The sequence below is a fragment of the Seriola dumerili genome, unplaced genomic scaffold, assembly GCF_002260705.1.
Source record: "Seriola dumerili isolate Sdu_G_001 unplaced genomic scaffold, Sdu_1.0 BDQW01000035.1, whole genome shotgun sequence".
Lineage (NCBI taxonomy): Eukaryota > Metazoa > Chordata > Actinopteri > Carangiformes > Carangidae > Seriola > Seriola dumerili.
In genome coordinates this window covers 1,185,769-1,203,589 of record NW_019174290.1, presented here as the reverse complement: position 1 = coordinate 1,203,589, position 17,821 = coordinate 1,185,769, and the positions used below count along the sequence as shown (strand labels likewise).

The following is a 17,821-nucleotide window of genomic DNA, read 5'->3' as shown; positions in this document are numbered from 1 at the left end:
GTGTTGGAGAAACAGTTGCACCTCCACCCTCGTACCAGTCACTGACATTGAGACATTTTCAGTGCAAAGTATGAATAATTCCCACAAAGGTGGTTCCTGAATAACTATTTTGTTGGTTAACCTGTGTCTAACCTTAATCTTCTCTAATATTAGAAAAAGCTGTAATGATGCCCCACCACTTGTAGATGGATCGGATAAAAAGGTCTGTCCAATGAGTAAATGTAATATAATGGAAAAAAAGGAAAAAAAACCCTGAAGAGTTGGGCTTTGAGATAATGAAGGACATTTTATTTATTACACTGCCACACATATTGGAGAGTTCTCCTTTTATGAAGTACATACAGGAGTCAAATCAAACCTTTATTTATCAGACATTTTAAATGCTAAAGTTACTGATTCCAATTTTGATAATTGATTGTCTGTTAGCAAATTTCATTAATGCTAAAAAAGCAAATTGGCTGCTATGGCAAATCGTAAGTTGAGTATTTTTGCTTTGATGCATTTCATGAGAGGCATTTGTCATGTATGAATCAATAGTAAACACTTAAAATGATGGGCTAAAAATGAATGTTATAGCTTTGGAGATTAAATTAAATGGTTAATAATGATAATAAAGACAGTTGTATTTGTGCTTATTGTGCTTAATGAAATAAACACAATAAGTTTTTACTTTATTCATTTAGCTTCTTGGTTTTCAGCATCGCCTTTACATGAAGTACAACCCCAACTCTGAAGAAGTTGGAATGCTCTGTTAAGGGTAAATACAAACAGGAAACAATTATTTGAATACAGTACAAAGAAAAGATATTTAATGTTCAGACTGATAAACTTAATATAATGAATAAATAAATATACACTCATTCTCAATTTGATGTATGAACACACCCCCAATACATGCGACAGATGCTGGCTTCTGAACTTTGCAACAATCTGAATGGTCCTTTTTCTCCATAGTTGGGAGGACACAATGTCCACGATTTCCAAAAAACATTTGAACTGTTTCTCCTCCTTGTGTCAGTCCATCTCAGATGAGCTTGGGCACAGAGAAATTGTTTCAGAGTAAAGGGAGGCTTTACCCAGTATAGTGTTCCTAAATAAATGCTCGGTGAGTGAGTTAACTGTATATTTGAATCGTGAAAATGTCGAAGGCTTTTGTCCCTCTTCGCACGCCGTACACGGCTACCTAAAACGTGCTATGTTGTGACTGAATGAGACGTCGTTCCTTGAAACGTGAAACAGCCGCACTTTTAACTTGAGCGCATGTTTATACTAAAACGTGAACTTCTCATGGCTTTAACATTGTAGTCCCTGCAGTTTTTAAATCTCGTACAGTTTGTGTTAGCTTCAACGGTTAAGCTAACGGCTAATAAAGCCGAAGGGAAGTAACCAAAACAAGAAGGTAGCCCCGCTGCTACTGAGCTTAAAATACAAAGCTTTGAATCAGTACGAAAGCCTCTCTGCTAACATGTCAGCCGCGCAAAACGAGTCGAGGAAACGGAGCAAGAAGCGGTATGTGGCCGGCCACCACAACAAGCGGTGGAAGGGCTCCCGAGAGCTGGAGGTGGGCATGGAGGGGATCCTCATCACATGCAACATGAACGAGAGGAAGTGCACCGCGGAGGCCTTCAATCTGCTCAACGAATACGCCGACAAGCTCTACGGACCTGAGAAGGTGAGCGAGAAACATTTGAATGTTTCCTGGTTTGCTGTAAGATCAGAGGACATTGCATAGCACTGTCTGCGTTTAAAAGCTAAAGGCCATTTTGATATTAGTTCTGTTTCCAAAAGTTTCTATGCAGGTTGAACAAGTGAACTGCACCTTGAAAAAGTGGGAAACAAAAGCTGAATTGTACATTTTTTAAATTTTTTTTTACCTTATTTATCTTTTTAATTGCGTATTTGTGTTTTATATTATATGAAGGTAGCTAGGGCAAAAGGATGCGTTATTGCTCTGGAATAGACAGCTTGTAATGCATATGGAAATTTAAACTAAATATAAACCTGGTTTCTATTTCAGTATTTACTCATTTTCTGAGTCAGAAACGACAAAAAATGATGTCTAACAATCTGCTGTAATGTTCAAACAATTAATCACGAGCAAATGAATTAACTTGTTAAGCAAAAATTATAGATATATGCTCGTTTTAGCTCATCAGATGTGAGGAATTGCTGATTTAACATGATTTATATGTTATAAGAAATGGACCGCTTCAGGTTTTGGGATTTGTGGTTAGGGGGACAAAACAAGCAATTTGAGGATATCACCTTAGTCAGCCTTGGACTTTATCTGTATTTTCTGTAATTTCAAAATATGGTATTTTAAAAGTGCCACTCTTTTTATCACAGTTGCAAGATAATACTGGGAGCAGCAGTGAAGAAGAAGATGCTGAAGAAGAGGATGTTGAGGTCGCACTGAAGAAGGAAGTGGCACAGCTGCAAGCATCTGGAACTAAACCCGAGAGGCGCTTCCAGGCTTTGGACAGCGGGGCAAACAATGTCATCTTCATCAAAACTCAAAATCTGGGTAAGCATTTAATTGAAAGAAGAGTTAATGGTTTATCTCTTTGTAATATGGCTATAATATTTGTTTTCTTTGCTTTGTCATAGAATCTGACAAGTTGGTTCATCACATCTTGTCTGATCTCCACACCACCAAGAAGAAAAAGTCCCGCGTGATCCTTCGGATGCTACCAGTGAGCAGCTGAAATCATAACGATCTACCTAACTCTTTTTAATATGATAGAAGTGATTTAGCACGTGCAGCACAGAAAGATCTTATTATACAAGAGGTTGAGGGACTTTGGAGCAGTTTAGCTTTCATATGACTTAAATGACTTCTATGCTTATCACAAGTAAGCTGGTGGTTTTGAAAATGACACATTATTTGACATTTTCAGATATAACACTTCTAATGATGTACACACGTAATTTACAACAGTTAGGCTGTTTTCTGTTGTTTAAATAAGGTGCAGCCTTTTATTACAATCAAACTTAATGTCAAGTCTATATATCAAAACAAAAATAATTTAGTATTGTTGTCTGCAGTGTGTGATCCTTGTTTTGATCTCATCCAGGTAACTGGAACGTGCAAGGCCTTCCAGGATGATATGGTGAAGTACCTGACCACCTTCTTGGAGCCTTGGTTCAAAACCCCAAGTTGTGCTACCTATCAGATCGCCTTCAAAGCCCGCAACAGCAGCCACAACAAGAGAGACGAAATCATCAAATCAATTGCAGGTAATATTGATCTGACCTTTTTTTTTGTTGTTTGTTTGTTTGTTTTTTTCAGATAAATTTTGACAGTGTTTAAAACTGAATTGACCTTTTGTTTTTTGATCATTGCAGGTCTTGTGGGGAAGCTGAACCCTAAAAACAAAGTGGATTTGACGAACCCAGAATTGACAATCATTGTGGAGGTCATTAAGGCTGTGTGTTGCATCAGTGTGGTAAAAGACTATACACTGTATAGAAAGTACAACGTTCAGGAAGTAGTAAAAGAAGATGCACCAAAGCCTGATGTGACAACAGCAAAAACAGATGCAAGCACACCTGAGCAGAAGGAGAAACAGGATGCAGTGGAGACGAACCAAGAAGACAAGAAAGGTGAAGAGGAAAATGACAAAAATGTGCCAGAGGACAAAAAGGAGGTTGATAAGAGTCAAGGTGAAGGGGAATAAGGGATCCCTTTTAAAGAAATGGGTTGTCAGCTGCTTAGTTAGATTTAAAATTTCTCAGACATAATAAGTTGCGTCATATTGTAGTAATTTTGTTTTTAAATGGAAGGATAACATTACTTAAAAAAATAATAAGGCTGACAAGAGTCAAACAGGGTCCTCATATAATTTAATGTCTTTTTTTTTTCTATTCATGACGATGAGACACCGGTGCCAACTTCATTAAGATGTCCATTTTAAATAGCAGTGATTTTGAAGTAACTGTACATATCACCCCTCTGCAGCATAACTTTGCCAACAGCTCACATTTTTTTAATGCTGAATTTAATTTTTAAATTTATATGTCATTTTATTTTTTGACATTTTTAAACTAAAGAAAACAGAGTTTGGTTCAGGTCAGCTTGTGTGTCACATGTAGTAATAGACTGTTTTTGTAAGACATGTTATTTCCAAAAGCTGTACCTGAATTAAAGCTGCCTGTGTTTTTGGCTGTATCCTTTTCTCATTTAATGATACAACGTGCCTCGCTGATTGGCACAGCGAGGAAAAAGGGAATTTGAAAACTGCTACTTAAACATAATGAAGTACGTATAATGTTCTCACCTGCGGGCTCTCAGGGCTTTTACGTTTCACATCATGGAGTAAAACGTCCTATTTGACATTGTGTCCCTCTAACCACCACCATCATCCTTGAACTGGCAGTTTCCTCTCTGCACCACAAGATGGAGTTAATGCCTCATTTTCTAGAGGCATGGACATCTGTGTGACAAGTTGTGCTCATGGGTTTAATTAATCACAAAACCTTAACCGTTGTTAAGCTTTCCTCATGTCTTACCTACTTCACCTACCGTTCAAATAATTTTCTATATATCTTGCAATTCTTTGTGGTTGTGAAGAGTGTAGGCTTTCATATCGGTTTAAAAAGATTACACCTAATTTGATAGATCATATCCGACAATAATATGTCTCATGACAGATGTTGTGAATTTTCCTGTATTTGACAGCAGAAAAGTGATAAAGTGGAACTAACCACTACAAGCTGTGATGCCAAAAATCTGACCTGTTTTGGGTGTGATGGTTAATTTTTTTGAGTGGTAAAATGCCTCAATAAAATTTGTTATATTTTGTCACGTTTTATTGTTTCTATCAGATTTTTTTGCGAACATTTCCACAACAAAACAATTGGAGAAGAAATAAGACAAAAGAGTCCACGAGAGATGCTAGTGACTGAGCCAGTATTAAACAGCTTCGACCTTATGCTCACTGCATGCTAACACGCTCACCAAGACACTGCTGCCATGCTGATGTTCAGCCTCTAAGCATGCTAACATTTTGTATATTAGCATTAAACATAAAATGCAGCTAAGGCTGATAATGTAATTAATTTTGCTGGTATATGGTCATAAACCAAAGTATTGGACAAACTGAAATTCTGACCTGACTGTAGTGCTAAGTGAAAAATTATGGATGATTAAAATTACAATTAATCATCCCGAAGGCGGCATGTGTCCTTGCCAGATTTCAGGCCAATCTGTCGAACAGTTGTTGAGACAGGTTGCTCAGGAGCTTACCAAAATCAATAGGATTTATTTCCTGGGGACCTTAAAGGCCATGCAGAACAAAATTTCATGGCAATCCATGCAGTATATTTGTCGAGATACTGAAGTCTGGATTTTCTGCGTTTGCACAGGTCTTGCATTCTGCGACTCATTCAGAGTTTTGTATCTATTCAGTTTGCAGGTTTAAGTCACAACATGTGCTTCTGTAGAATTATCTTGGGTCTCTCCTCTGTGTCCACCAAGCCTGCCTGGAAAGGTCATAGACAGTTTTATGGTTTGTCTTTTGAAGATATTACCAGGAGAACTTGGCTTTGTTTATAGATCTCTAAAATTAAGAGAAACTTTTTTTAAAAAAAAACAATGTAAATGTGTTTTTTCTAAAGCAACACACTAAGCAGTAAACAATGTGTAAGATGCAGTGATGGCAATAATCACAGTAAGGAGAAGTATATACAGCTCTCCAGCTCAGTCACGTATACACAACACACACACACATGCATTAACTGAATTGTGAATTCTTTTTCTGCTCATTACACTTGGGCTGGGACTGTTGCTGTGACCCTCCAGTCATTATCTCCACTGCATTCAACTAAAACTCACAAATTACATCGCCACTGACTCTGGGTGCCCCAATCAGTGTGACCTGCTGACAAGCTTATAGCTCGAACACAAGGGGAAAGGATTATATGTTTTCAGAGAGCCAGTGTGTTATTAGTACAATACCAATTAGACTGTGTGTCCAGCCTACAGGATGGCTAAAGTACAGTGATACCTCATAATGATATCACAGTGGCAGCATCTTAATGATATCTCTGCTGTCAGGTGAAATTTTTATTTTTTATAAAAGACATCATAACAACATTTCCTATAGGTACTACAGCATTTTTTATTATTACTGAATGGTTTTTGGAAAGAAAGAAAAGATAGCACATTCAGTTCATTAAAAGCATTCTGTGGAAGCTGACAGTTTTAAATGTTTAGCCAGGAACAGCATAATCAAAATCAAGACAATATTTACAGTGGTAAACACTTGGTGTTGTCTACATGAGAAAATAGCCTCTGATGTTTTAATTGCCCCCAAGGCCATGTCTAATTAAACCTCCATGGGCGCAAAAGCCCACTGCTTTCCAGCCAAATAGGCATACAAGCACGTACACACTGTTCTGCCACCCAGGACTGTACACTCATTCAGGTTTAAATGTCACAGGCCTGTGAAACAATTGCATCCACAGGCGCATGTGCACACAGTCCCCAGGGTCAGGATTAGCATCCACTGGTGTGACTCCATATCTGACCTTTATGAGTGGATAAGCAGTGCTCTCCAGGGTCTCATTTGTCTCACTTTATCCGAACAATGGCCTCAACCCATTCACAACTGTAGCCTTCTCTCTCTCAGTGCAGAATGAACACGGCGAGGCTCAAATTGTTGAACTTCAAAGCTTTTCAAGGACTCCAGGTCCAATTTTCACTTATAGTACATGTGGTTAAAATGACCATGGTTATAAATCCACAGAAAATTTGGTTTCAAAACCTAAGCATTACATTATAACCTTATGACTAAATAAACCACAATCAGAGTTACATTTTGAGAAGAAAAAAATCTGTTAATTTTATAGTTTAATTATTATTTATTAGGGGTTATTCACTCAGAAACTCAGCTAATTACCAATAGAACTGTGTGGGTGTGGTTTTAACAACCCAAAAACTGTTATCACATTTTGATCACCTTTTCTGACAGAGACTCACTCACCAGTGCGAAAACCTCAGACAAAAACACAAATACAGAAACCTCTCATGTGAATTAACTAGGACTATTCCAAATTTGACAAGAAATGTTATGTTCATAGAGGAACCTGCTGTTCATAGAAAGACGCTGACTGATAAAATGTGTTTTCAATCCCTTGTATATATCGATCGGGCAGCTTGTCTGTTTGCAACCAAGTTCCACTTAGAAAAATGGTAGTAATAGTGTATTATCTAAAGAAGTGCCAAGTAGTAACAAAAATGTTATTCTTTGCAGGAAAGCATTAAATGTTGAACTAAAGAGAAGGATAAAGTGATGCACGCCACTATGGCATGACAAATACTATTCAAACATTAAGCTATATCAAAACTAGATAGGATGATAATAAAAAGAGTAAGACTGTATATGTCTGTGAACATGTATACAAGAGGGAAGGATACACAGTGATCCGATGGAAAAACAGATACATGGACAAAGAGACGAAGCTCTGGCCATAATTCTGTATTGCAGCTACATTTACATTACGTCCTTCCCTCATTGTCTTTACCAACAAGAAATCACCCGACCCAGCACGAAGAAATTCACACAGAAAGAGAAAACTAAGTGTCTGAGTGTAGCATTTAGACATAACACGGACGTGACTGAGCCACATTAAATACTGAGCACGATGATTGATGACAACTAACTAAAGTCCGTCTGCTGATGAAAACAGTGTGATATGGTAAAAATCTCTAGAACTGTGAGTAAGGGGACCTTGAGTTGAGGTTTTTTTCAACCACAATTAAAACTGTTTATTTACTGCCCCATTAATCTTTTTATGACCCCCAGATTTATCTTGTGACACCTTGGCGTAGTCCCGCCTGAAAATAATTAAATTAACATTTGCACAATTTTAAAGGAATTTCGGTGTATTAACATTTCCTTACCTGATTCATTTACTTATACCGTCTTAATTATATCTGTGGGTTTATTCTATTGTAATAATCAATCAAATAATCTCATAATCTTATCTGGCAGTTTGGTCAATATTGTTGTTGTTTTTAAAAGCACTCTATAAAAAATTGACTTGACCACAAGAAGTTCCCAAACAATTAAACATTTGCTTACATCATGGGCCTTTTTCATGGAAGATGTTGACACATCATAGGTGTAAATAACAAAATGGATGACGGCTGAATTCCAGTTGTGCATGCTGGCTCATTCTCACATTGTCCCTGCTTACTGCACTGTGCCCTGGAATAGAGTCATTGTTAATGTAACAGTAAACCATGAGCTTTACCTACTTCACCAAGTCAAAATGTCTGCTGTCAGATTCAATTCCCGTTTTATTTCACATTATACAATGTTAAATCTACAACATAATAAATAATGTGCAAAAAGTGAAGTTTCATATGAACCAATGAACAGATCCGAAATGTGGGTGGTGATTTAGATGTCGGGTTTACCAAGTCCATATTCATAACTGTCAGACCTCTTAAAGCTGAGATAGCTGTATATCTGCATTTATAATATTGTAATGAGATTTGGTGTATCGGTCACAAGCACCGCAACTTTATGTAATATTTGGGATAAAGTCTCAAAAATCACAAAGACAGAAAACAGAACAGAGCATGGGACAGTTGCATTTGCTTGTGGCAATTCACAAGCTGACCAACGCTAACTGAAGGACACTAAATGTGGTATTTTGCTTGATAACAAATTATAGCCTCAAAAATGACCACTGAGTTGAATCTGAACGTCTGACAACTACAACAAAAAGCGATTCTGAGCGTTTGCCAGGCTGGTATTTTCCTGCAGAACCATTGTATAGTACGGCTTTTCTGCTATATTGTCTGTCCTCTCTAGGTATGTATCAGTTTGTAGCTTTCCAGATGCTTTCCCTTTTGTCATGAACATGCATAGTCAATAGATGCACAATGATTTATTTATTTATTTATATCTATTGTTACAGTGAAGGGAATATGTTTTGGAGAGCATCTATTTCTCTGAGAGATTGCGTGCGTGCGTGTTTGTGTGTGTGCGTGTTTGTGTGTGTGAGTGTGTGTGTGTGTGCGCGTGTGTAGCAGTCAGCTATGTGAATGGGGTTCGATAATGAGAAATGCTTATCAACCCTCTACAGCCTGTCAGCTCGCTGCTATTAGCTGTTACCCCAACAATCCTACAGGTAGGCCAAGAGTGCTCGAATTGATTCCAAACATTCCTATTTGTCCCTGCAGAAAAGGAGCAATCAGCAGACGGATTTAGTTGATTAGGATTATGGTAAGTAATTTATGGAGGAAATAAGTGGGCATTTTTAAGGGATCTATTAATGTGGTGAAATTAGTTTTCTTAATACCTGGGATGAAGTTGCTGTTTGAATGTAAATTACTGTTTATGTGATTGAAACGTGGACTAGAAAAAGAGAGCTTAGTTTTAGGACAGTTTGTGCAGTTGTAGAGAGGGAACAACTCATTTCGGAGCAGTTTTTCTCATCCACACACACATTTATTCACTCATTCTCATCAGTGGCATAGTCCTTGCTGAGGGTACTTTCCATATCACTGCATGGCTTTTGCTGCAGAGAGACGCACTTTAGCATAATGCTAACAAGAACCTTGACAATTAGATAGACAGCAGGGGGGACTCGGGGGCAGAGAGGCAGGAGGGCAGCGTGTGGAGCTAAGATGTGAATAAAAACCAGGGAAAAATTAAAGAACATGGAGGCTAGAGGGAGGAGGCATGTGACTCTAAAACGCTTTAAGTTTATTTCGTTTCTCCATGTAATGGTCAGTGCTTAAAAGGAAGACATCAAGTCCATGTTTCACTAATGAGACTTGATCCTAGCCTAACACAGATGTATGAACACACAGAAAGAGCTCAGCTTATAACTGAGTGGCACCGAGACTCATAAGATGTAATTTGAGTCAATACAATTGTTAAGAAATCACATTTGTACAGGCACCATCATCATCTTTAGAAGACCCTACTCCCAGCTATTTTAGTACATCTTCAATCGTGTTATCAGCTTTTCATAAGTAATGACTCAGAATGATGCCTATCATGTCAAATGATATGTTTTCTAAACCCCAGAGGCATGTGAAGAACATGTTTGAGCTTATTTGCACTGTATAAGAATTATTCATTCAGATTTAGTAGCTTATGTTAGCTTGCTTGCTATAAGCAAAAGACATACAATAATATTGGTATGACTGGATTTCAGAATCAACTTTTCAGATATAGAATTAGTTATATACTCTTTACCAACATGTGCAACAACACTGATTATTAGAGAGATGATAGTGTTAATAAAATGCTAGAGGCAAGGCACATGTTTGGCCACACACATTTATTCACAAAGATAGTTGGCTATAGCTAAAGCTAAGTTTAAAGGCTAAGTTTAAACTAAAATTCTCTACACAACTTGGTTAAAATAGAGTCAATCTTCGACAACTTCTTTGCAATATAAAACATATCCCATATAAATGTATAGTTTCTGTGAAGACAGCAAGTAAAATTTGCAGTAAGTACAAGACAAAGGTAAAATGCAAGTAGCTGCTTTCTGCCACAGAGAGACGACCAACTAGATTCCTAAAACAAGGGAGCTACAAATAAAGCTGCAGGTTACTCTTAGCTAAAGCTTTTATTCTTTTTTGCTTTTTTTCCTCAGGCTTTCTTGTCATTGACAAATATCTAATTTGATCAACGGACATCTAAGTTACTCAATTTTTATAATCCACATAGTTAAATATGTAACAGTAGCTAAATGTAGTCAACATCTAAGCTAGAGCGTAACTACACTAAACTGAAATATATAGAAAGAAAGAAAGAAAGAAAGATATAGAAGAGTAAGAAGATATATTCAAGCTTAGATTTAAATCCTAGTATTCATGTGATTTGGTAAGGTTAAGTTGGGGTTAAATAATCAGCCTCAAGAAAAGCATAAAATGAAGGCATTTCTATCTTTTAGACAGTTTGTTAGCCAGCTTGAAAACTTGAAATCCATTTTTTCCACTTTGCTTTTGTAGGGCAGATATAGGAATACTGTTTGTTTACTGTTAATTGAATGAAATGTATGTCAAAGACATAAAAGTATTGAGTTGTAAAGGCTTTATTCTGTTTGCTGGTACATTAATGCTGTACAAATGCTACTTGATCTGATGTTAATTATGTGTGTTTTTGGGGGGAAGATCTCATCGGATTGGATAACAGCTGCCGCCGAGGACTGAGAGTGTGACAGTGAAACATGTATATGTGATTTTCAGGCAGATGACAGACAGACAGAAGGGCTCCTTAAGAGGACATACAGCTTTAACAGGATTGGAAATGGTACCGACCAGCTGTAAGAGGTAAGAGAGAAAAGAGCAGGGGATGAGAGTCAAAGTGGGAGGAAGGAGGGGTGGCTACTCAAGGAGGCGAGTTGGTAGATCAGTTTGAGAAGGAATTAACTGTCATTTAGCACCAAAGTTGAGTAAGAATACGTTTGTGTTTGCGGCAACAGCTTGGAAAGATGGACAAGGAAGATGAAGTAAATGGGGAAGAAAAAGAGCGAGCTTTGGGATGAATGAAGCCGTTAAACACATCATCAAACGCTACAGGCACAGCAGGGGGCCACGGGATACACCCGTCTGAGAGATGGGTGGTGTGGGTGTGTGCATGTGTGTGTATAGTTTTGTATTGGTCTAATAAACCATCCATCTGCAGGGAGAGCAGAACAGTGGATGCAGGGAGCGGGGGGGTTACAGCACTCTTTATGCTCCATATTTACACCCCTTTCAAACGCACAGACCGACAGATACACAGCCCTGCCCAGAGGTTCTTTGATGCTTGTCGATACCGCTGCGTGATGATGTCATACGGCACAGAGCAAGGGAGGGAGGCATGATCAAAGGAGCGAGGGAGGGATGAAGACGCAGGAGAGGATATCCAAGACAACAACGGGACAAAGATGGCGACTGCTTCTGCTATGGGACGTCCACTGGCGTCTGGACCTCTGCATCACCAGGAGGAACCCAGGCCGGGCAGCGAGTGTATTCACTTCCCTTATTCTAACAGGATGACCACCAGCATGACACACTGGAACCACCAAGCCAACCTCAGCCACCACTACCGCCGGGCTAGCACGGTAAGCTCTCCGTCTACCTTAGCCTTTCCTCCGCTGCTGTTAAACCATCAAACCCTCAACGCCCCGATGTCTGGTTACCATCACTCCATCCCAAGTATTTATCATGAGTTGCCATTCTTTCTAATAACACATTTTCTACCCATTTTCTTTCTTTTTCTCGGCCCTTTCATCATGGTCTTTTGGCTGTTAATATAGGCCTCTCTTTGCCATCAAAGGCAGCACATCAATTGCCTTGACTCCCAAGTGTATGTGTGAGGGTGAAAGAGAGAAAGGGAGAGAGGAGAAAAAAAAGACGAACACCATGTATCAAAGATCAAGGCACGCTTTCATGCCTGATTTTGGCCTTGGTTGGGTTTTGCTTTCCATCATCTTTCCATCCTCCCTTTTCTCACTGTTGTAGGGCTGCAGACGCTCTCCGACCCCATCGAGGTTTTCTCCCAGCGCTCGGTAGTCCAAATTCCACATTCGCTGAAAAATGAAATCAGATTCTTTTGTGGGGAAATGGAAGCAAAGACATTTTTTTGTGATTCTCTTTAAGAATATTCTGTAGCTCACAGGCTACTGGGCCAGAGCTCTGCCCCAATGATGACAATACGTGAAACAATATTTGAATAAGCAGCAGGAGGGCAGCCAGCTAATCCACTGTGGCTAATCCAGTATTGGTGCAGGCCATATTGGTAGCTGGAGTATTCAACACCATCACAATACACATCAGCAGGACGCCATGGCAGATATACTGACACTGCTACTACAGGCATGGCTGGGAAAGGCCAGCAGATGGATGGACAGGTGGATGGATGGATGGGTGGAGGGATGATAGAGAGATAGAGAGATGGATAATTGCATGAATGGATAGAAAACCTTGATATTGATACTTTGGCTCCTTTATTTCAGATATTGTTTGTCCTTTCGTGTAACTTAATTAGGGTTCTTTAAGAAAAAGAAAAAATGGAGGAAATTAAATGGTTAAGACAAAAATAGAGTTGAAACCCTTCAACTTTCAATGTCCTCCGTGGCTGCAGGACAATGTTTATGTAAAAATTATAGCAAACATGAAAACAAACCGACATGAAATGTCGACATCATCCTACTCACTACACGGCAAACATAATAAAATAGTTCACTGTACAAGATCTTTCTTATCCTTTGTTCTGGAGCTTTCCTTGCAGCCAAACAAACTACTTGTCTCCAATTAATTTTCTTAAAGAGCAAAGGTCTGTTTCTCTTTCAAGAGGTATATAATGAAGATTTCACTCTCTGTGAGCATCTAAATGGGTCTTTGTGCTGGGAGGCCCCCAAGAGATAAGCCTGTTTCTGACAGGCCTCCGTACAGACGCCTAAATCTGCTGTGGCAGCTGGAACAAAGGCACCCCTGAGCTGGACCAGCGCACTGACCAAAAGCTCCATCTCAGCCGTCTAAGGGGGCTGCCTCAATTTAAGAATTAATAATCCACTTTTATCTAGACTGGAAATGGTTGTTTTCGTCACATAGGCTACTTGACAATGGTGACAGAGTAATTCATTGGGGCTCTTTGTCTTCTACTGAGATTGTGCAAATAGTTCAGAGCGGCCAGCTAGGGTCATCAGTTGATCTTGGAAGCGGCATCGAAGATCAATGACATTGTAATTAAGCAGTGCAAGATGAATTGTAACTAATGCTGCATACCCTACAATTTTCTGTTACACATACGTATTAGCCAAAGCATACAGTCTCCTAGAATCTGAGACAAGCACACACAGTAAAAAAAAAGGAACAAAAGTAACTAAGAGTGGCAAATCTAGATGAAATCCTATCACAGTATATGTAATTTGTTGTTACAACATTCATACGTGTTGTTTAAAAAAAATATCTAGAAATTAATTTAAGAAAATGATGATGGATAAAATTACCAAACAGGATGATTGTTTAGTTCTTCCATGCAAAAATCATAATAAAACACAATCCTGTTCCAGTGTTTGCAACATTGCTCAGATTAGGCCTTTTTAACAGAAAGATTTTGACATGTCACAGTAGGAAATAATAAAAATGAACAATAGTTGAATTCCGTTTAGCTTATTCAGTGTCAGGGTCCTGTTATTGTGCATGCTGACTCACTGTCTTACTGGGAATCCTACGTAGAATAGAGCCATCATTAATGTTATCAGTAACTATTCGTACATGAAACCCTCGGCTGTGGAAAAGGTTTATAGACTAATGCAACCAGAAATATTAAAGGGATATACATCCTGGTATCAACAGCGTGGCACAATCTCAAATTTGCCATACATACAGGGTTATACTCACACAGTGAATATATATTGTCGAATTTCCTCACCCTAAAATAATTTAAAAAAAAACTTTGGTCCATGCTCAAATATCTCTACAGTGTTTTGATGGATTGCCATGAAATTCGATACATTCATTTATGTTCCCCTCAAGATGAATCATAATAAGTTTGGTGGTCTCTTCGTATTCTATAACGCACCATCACTGGGTCAAAATTTTAAATTTGTCTAGTACTAACTAACTACGAACTAATGACATTTCCATCAACCTCAGCATGTACTTGTTGTTGTGTTTTCTGCTAACTAGCAAATGATAGCATGCTAAAGTAAGATGTTGACTATGGTAAACATAGCATCAAGCTCGAAGCAGCACTGTGCACTAAGTACAGCCTCAAAGAGCTGCTGGCATGACTGTAGACTTTAAGCCCATGGTTGACTGCTGCTCACTCAGGTTTTTAAAATGCAATTTTAATTCAAAAGGAAGGAAATTGCACTTTGAACTGAAAAACACACCTGCGAATTCAGATGTTTGACCCCCAAAATCACAAAAGTGAAATGTATCAGAAAGCATAGTTTGTGTCTGGACTGTTGCATTTAAAATCTGGTCATTGGCAAAAGAGATATAGATAGATACAGAAACAGATAGATAAATAGACAGACAGATAGATAGATACATAGATACATAGATGAGGAGGGGGGGAAAGGGGGGCCAGGTGTATTGGTGCCTCCCCTCTGTGATGACCTTTCTTCAGCTAAGAGCTCAGACCTCTACAATACTCTCTCTCACACACACACACAGGCACACATACATAGTCGAGATTCATTATACATTCATAAGTACCAACATGCCCCCAACCCCTCCTCACCAAGACATCATAAAGGTCAAGTTCATCTTCCTCAGTATTCTCTCTTTGTCTCCCTTCCCTCTCTCCCCATTGTCTCTGGGGACACTGCAGCAACCACAACAACACCAGCCTGTTGCAGCAGGAACCTGTGTATGCATGTGTGGATGTGTGTTGACCGCTGAGGATATAAGCCAAAGTGATATGAATACATTTCCATAATGAAGCGTGTTTAGCTTGCCTGTAAAGTCTGCCAATCAAACACATCGCCAAACATTTCATCATCATTTTCTTAAGCCATCGGTGCAGCAAACAGCCCCGCTTCATTACCGCCCTGTGACAGGCTTCTCTAGATCTCTTACTGAACTATTTCACACTGGTGCTCTGTGTTAAGACATCTGAATGGTTTTAAAGGTATAAGCTCAAAATTAGCTAGGATTTTAAAGTGTGGCAGAATCCTATGTTTTCTGGGATTTAATTGGTCTTAAGGGCGGGCACCACTAAGAAGCTTCTCTCATCTGTTGTGGATATGATCAAACATAGTAATTTATTGTACGTTTCAGTCACAATAGTCCAAAAAATATGCATCACTTGAGTCTAAAGTAGCCTTTAAGACCTTAAGAATACACATTTTTAATACTATAAAGATCAAATTCCCAGACAATATCTGTTTAAAATCATGATATACCAGTATAATATTAAATTGTTTTGCTCAAATTGTACATTACAGACTTTATTATTGCCTAAATGGAAAATAAAAATGACATAAATCAGGGCTACAGCACAGATGTGACTGAAAAAATGTCTGTTGCTCAGCTGGCTTATTTCTTAATGATCATTATTTTTTTCATTTCTTTTTGTGTGTGTGTTTCCCAGGTTCAGATTATGATGGAGAAGCAGTCCATCCCAGAGTGGACAGAGATGAGGACAGGTGTCTGGACCTCACCTGAGCCACCTGACCCCGCCTTCTCCACACGGGACAGCTAGCTGCAACAACTCACAGGAAGCATGGTAATCCACTGTACAACACTGTGGAGCCATTTGTTTCAGAGGTCTATTTAAGTATTAAGTTTGAAAGGCGACTTTACTCCAAATGTATGTTCTGTATCTTTCTCATATTTTGACTGTAGTGATGATCATCTAAAGACAAATCCTGAAGAGTTTAACATCATAATGACTGCAGCATTTTCACATTTTTAATTTACATTGACATCAAAACATCATTCACTGAAGTTTCTGGACAGTGTCAGTCATTGGAATGTAATTAGAGCTGAAACAATTACTCAATTTATCAATTAGTCGATTGAAAGAAAATGAATTGGCAACTACAGTATATTGCTGGTCAATTAATCGTTTATGTCCATTTTTAAGCAAAAATGGCAAATATTTGATGGTTCCAGCCTCTCCAGTGTGGGGATGTACCACTTTTCCTGTCTTATCTTGTAGTAAACTGAATATCTTTGGGTTTTGGAGTATTGGTTGAATAGACAAAATCTGCCTGAAGACATCGCCTTTCGCTCTGGGAAATTATAATATACATTTTCCACTATTTTCTGGTGTTTTACAGACTAAACAACAGATCAATTAATTGAAAAATTAATCTGCAAACTGGTTATTAATGTAAAAAGTCATTAGTTTCAGCCTTAAATGTAATGTACATGAGACTGGATTTTATCTTTAACTTGTGCTGATGTTATTGATATTTGCCATGAAAATTAATGTTTTATTAGTTTATTAGTAAATGACAAAGAGTCACATGAATTACTCTTCAAGCATTGTTATTAAGTGAGGTTCAAAGTTCATTCTCAACCTTAGAGATAACAAATTTCAATCTCACCACAAGGTCCAGTTAGTAGCTCTTATGGAGCAGACTGTCAACTGCTGTTTCCAAGGTCGTGAATCATATTTGAATTTAAGGGGACGGAGAAATCGTTAAAGTGCTCGCAAGAAAGTGAAGTCTAAGCATTTAAGATTCCATGACAACTGGGCGATCTCCATCTGCTGATGAAGATCATGTGATATGATTGAAAGCTCCAGTGCAGTCACTAAAATTACCTTTTAGTGAGATTTTTTCCAGTTTTTTTTGAGTGGAAAAAAAGCACACATTGGAGACCATTTAACATGATAAAAACACATATGAGTAAATGTGATTTTCAGATTTCTCATATAAAATGTAGCCTGAAGCATCACATGTGAAATCATCAGTTCCACATATAATACAAAGCATGTGATGAGGCATGTGTGGTTTTTGGACACTTCACATGTGAGAACATGAATTTAACATCTATTGGTAGCAATGAGAGAAAATAAATAATCTATTCTCACCTTCTCTCTCTCTCTCCCTCCTTTCTTTCTCTTTTCTCTTTCTCTCTCTCTCTCTCTCTCTCTCTCTCTCTCTCTACACCCCCCACCCCCTCTCTCTGACACACACACACTTTCACACACAACCTGGTGGCAGCTCGGTGCTCCTGACTGACTGACAGCCCGGCGGAGGGGAGTGACAAGCGGGACGCTCAGGTGGCGGTGGCGGCGGCGTGCTCTCTCTGTCCTGTCAGTCACTCTGCCTGTGGAGATGGGCTCCGTTAACTGAACACCTGCCAAACAATCCGAGGTGAGTCGACTCCTCGTTTTGCTTT

General features: G+C 38.7%; 1 protein-coding gene across 1 annotated transcript; it reads left to right on the top strand.

Annotated features, from left to right (window-relative positions):
• The first annotated feature begins 1,022 nt into the window (after positions 1–1,022).
• On the top strand, positions 1,023–4,794 carry thumpd1 (THUMP domain containing 1). Its single transcript, XM_022738228.1, has 5 exons — positions 1,023–1,672; positions 2,347–2,524; positions 2,608–2,693; positions 3,075–3,237; positions 3,346–4,794. The coding sequence occupies exons 1-5, from the start codon at positions 1,466–1,468 to the stop codon at positions 3,675–3,677; spliced, it is 966 nt and encodes a 321-aa protein (XP_022593949.1). The 5' UTR covers positions 1,023–1,465; the 3' UTR covers positions 3,678–4,794.
• Positions 4,795–17,821: the final 13,027 nt, after the last annotated feature.

Excerpts from the sequence above, each read along its gene's own strand:
- thumpd1 (XM_022738228.1), top strand. The coding sequence starts at position 1,466 with ATGTCAGCCGCGCAAAACGAGTCGAGGAAACGGAGCAAGAAGCGGTAT. Across the intron at positions 1,673-2,346 it reads AGCTCTACGGACCTGAGAAG|TTGCAAGATAATACTGGGAG; the intron begins GTGAGCGAGAAA and ends TTTTTATCACAG. Across the intron at positions 2,525-2,607 it reads CATCAAAACTCAAAATCTGG|AATCTGACAAGTTGGTTCAT; the intron begins GTAAGCATTTAA and ends GCTTTGTCATAG.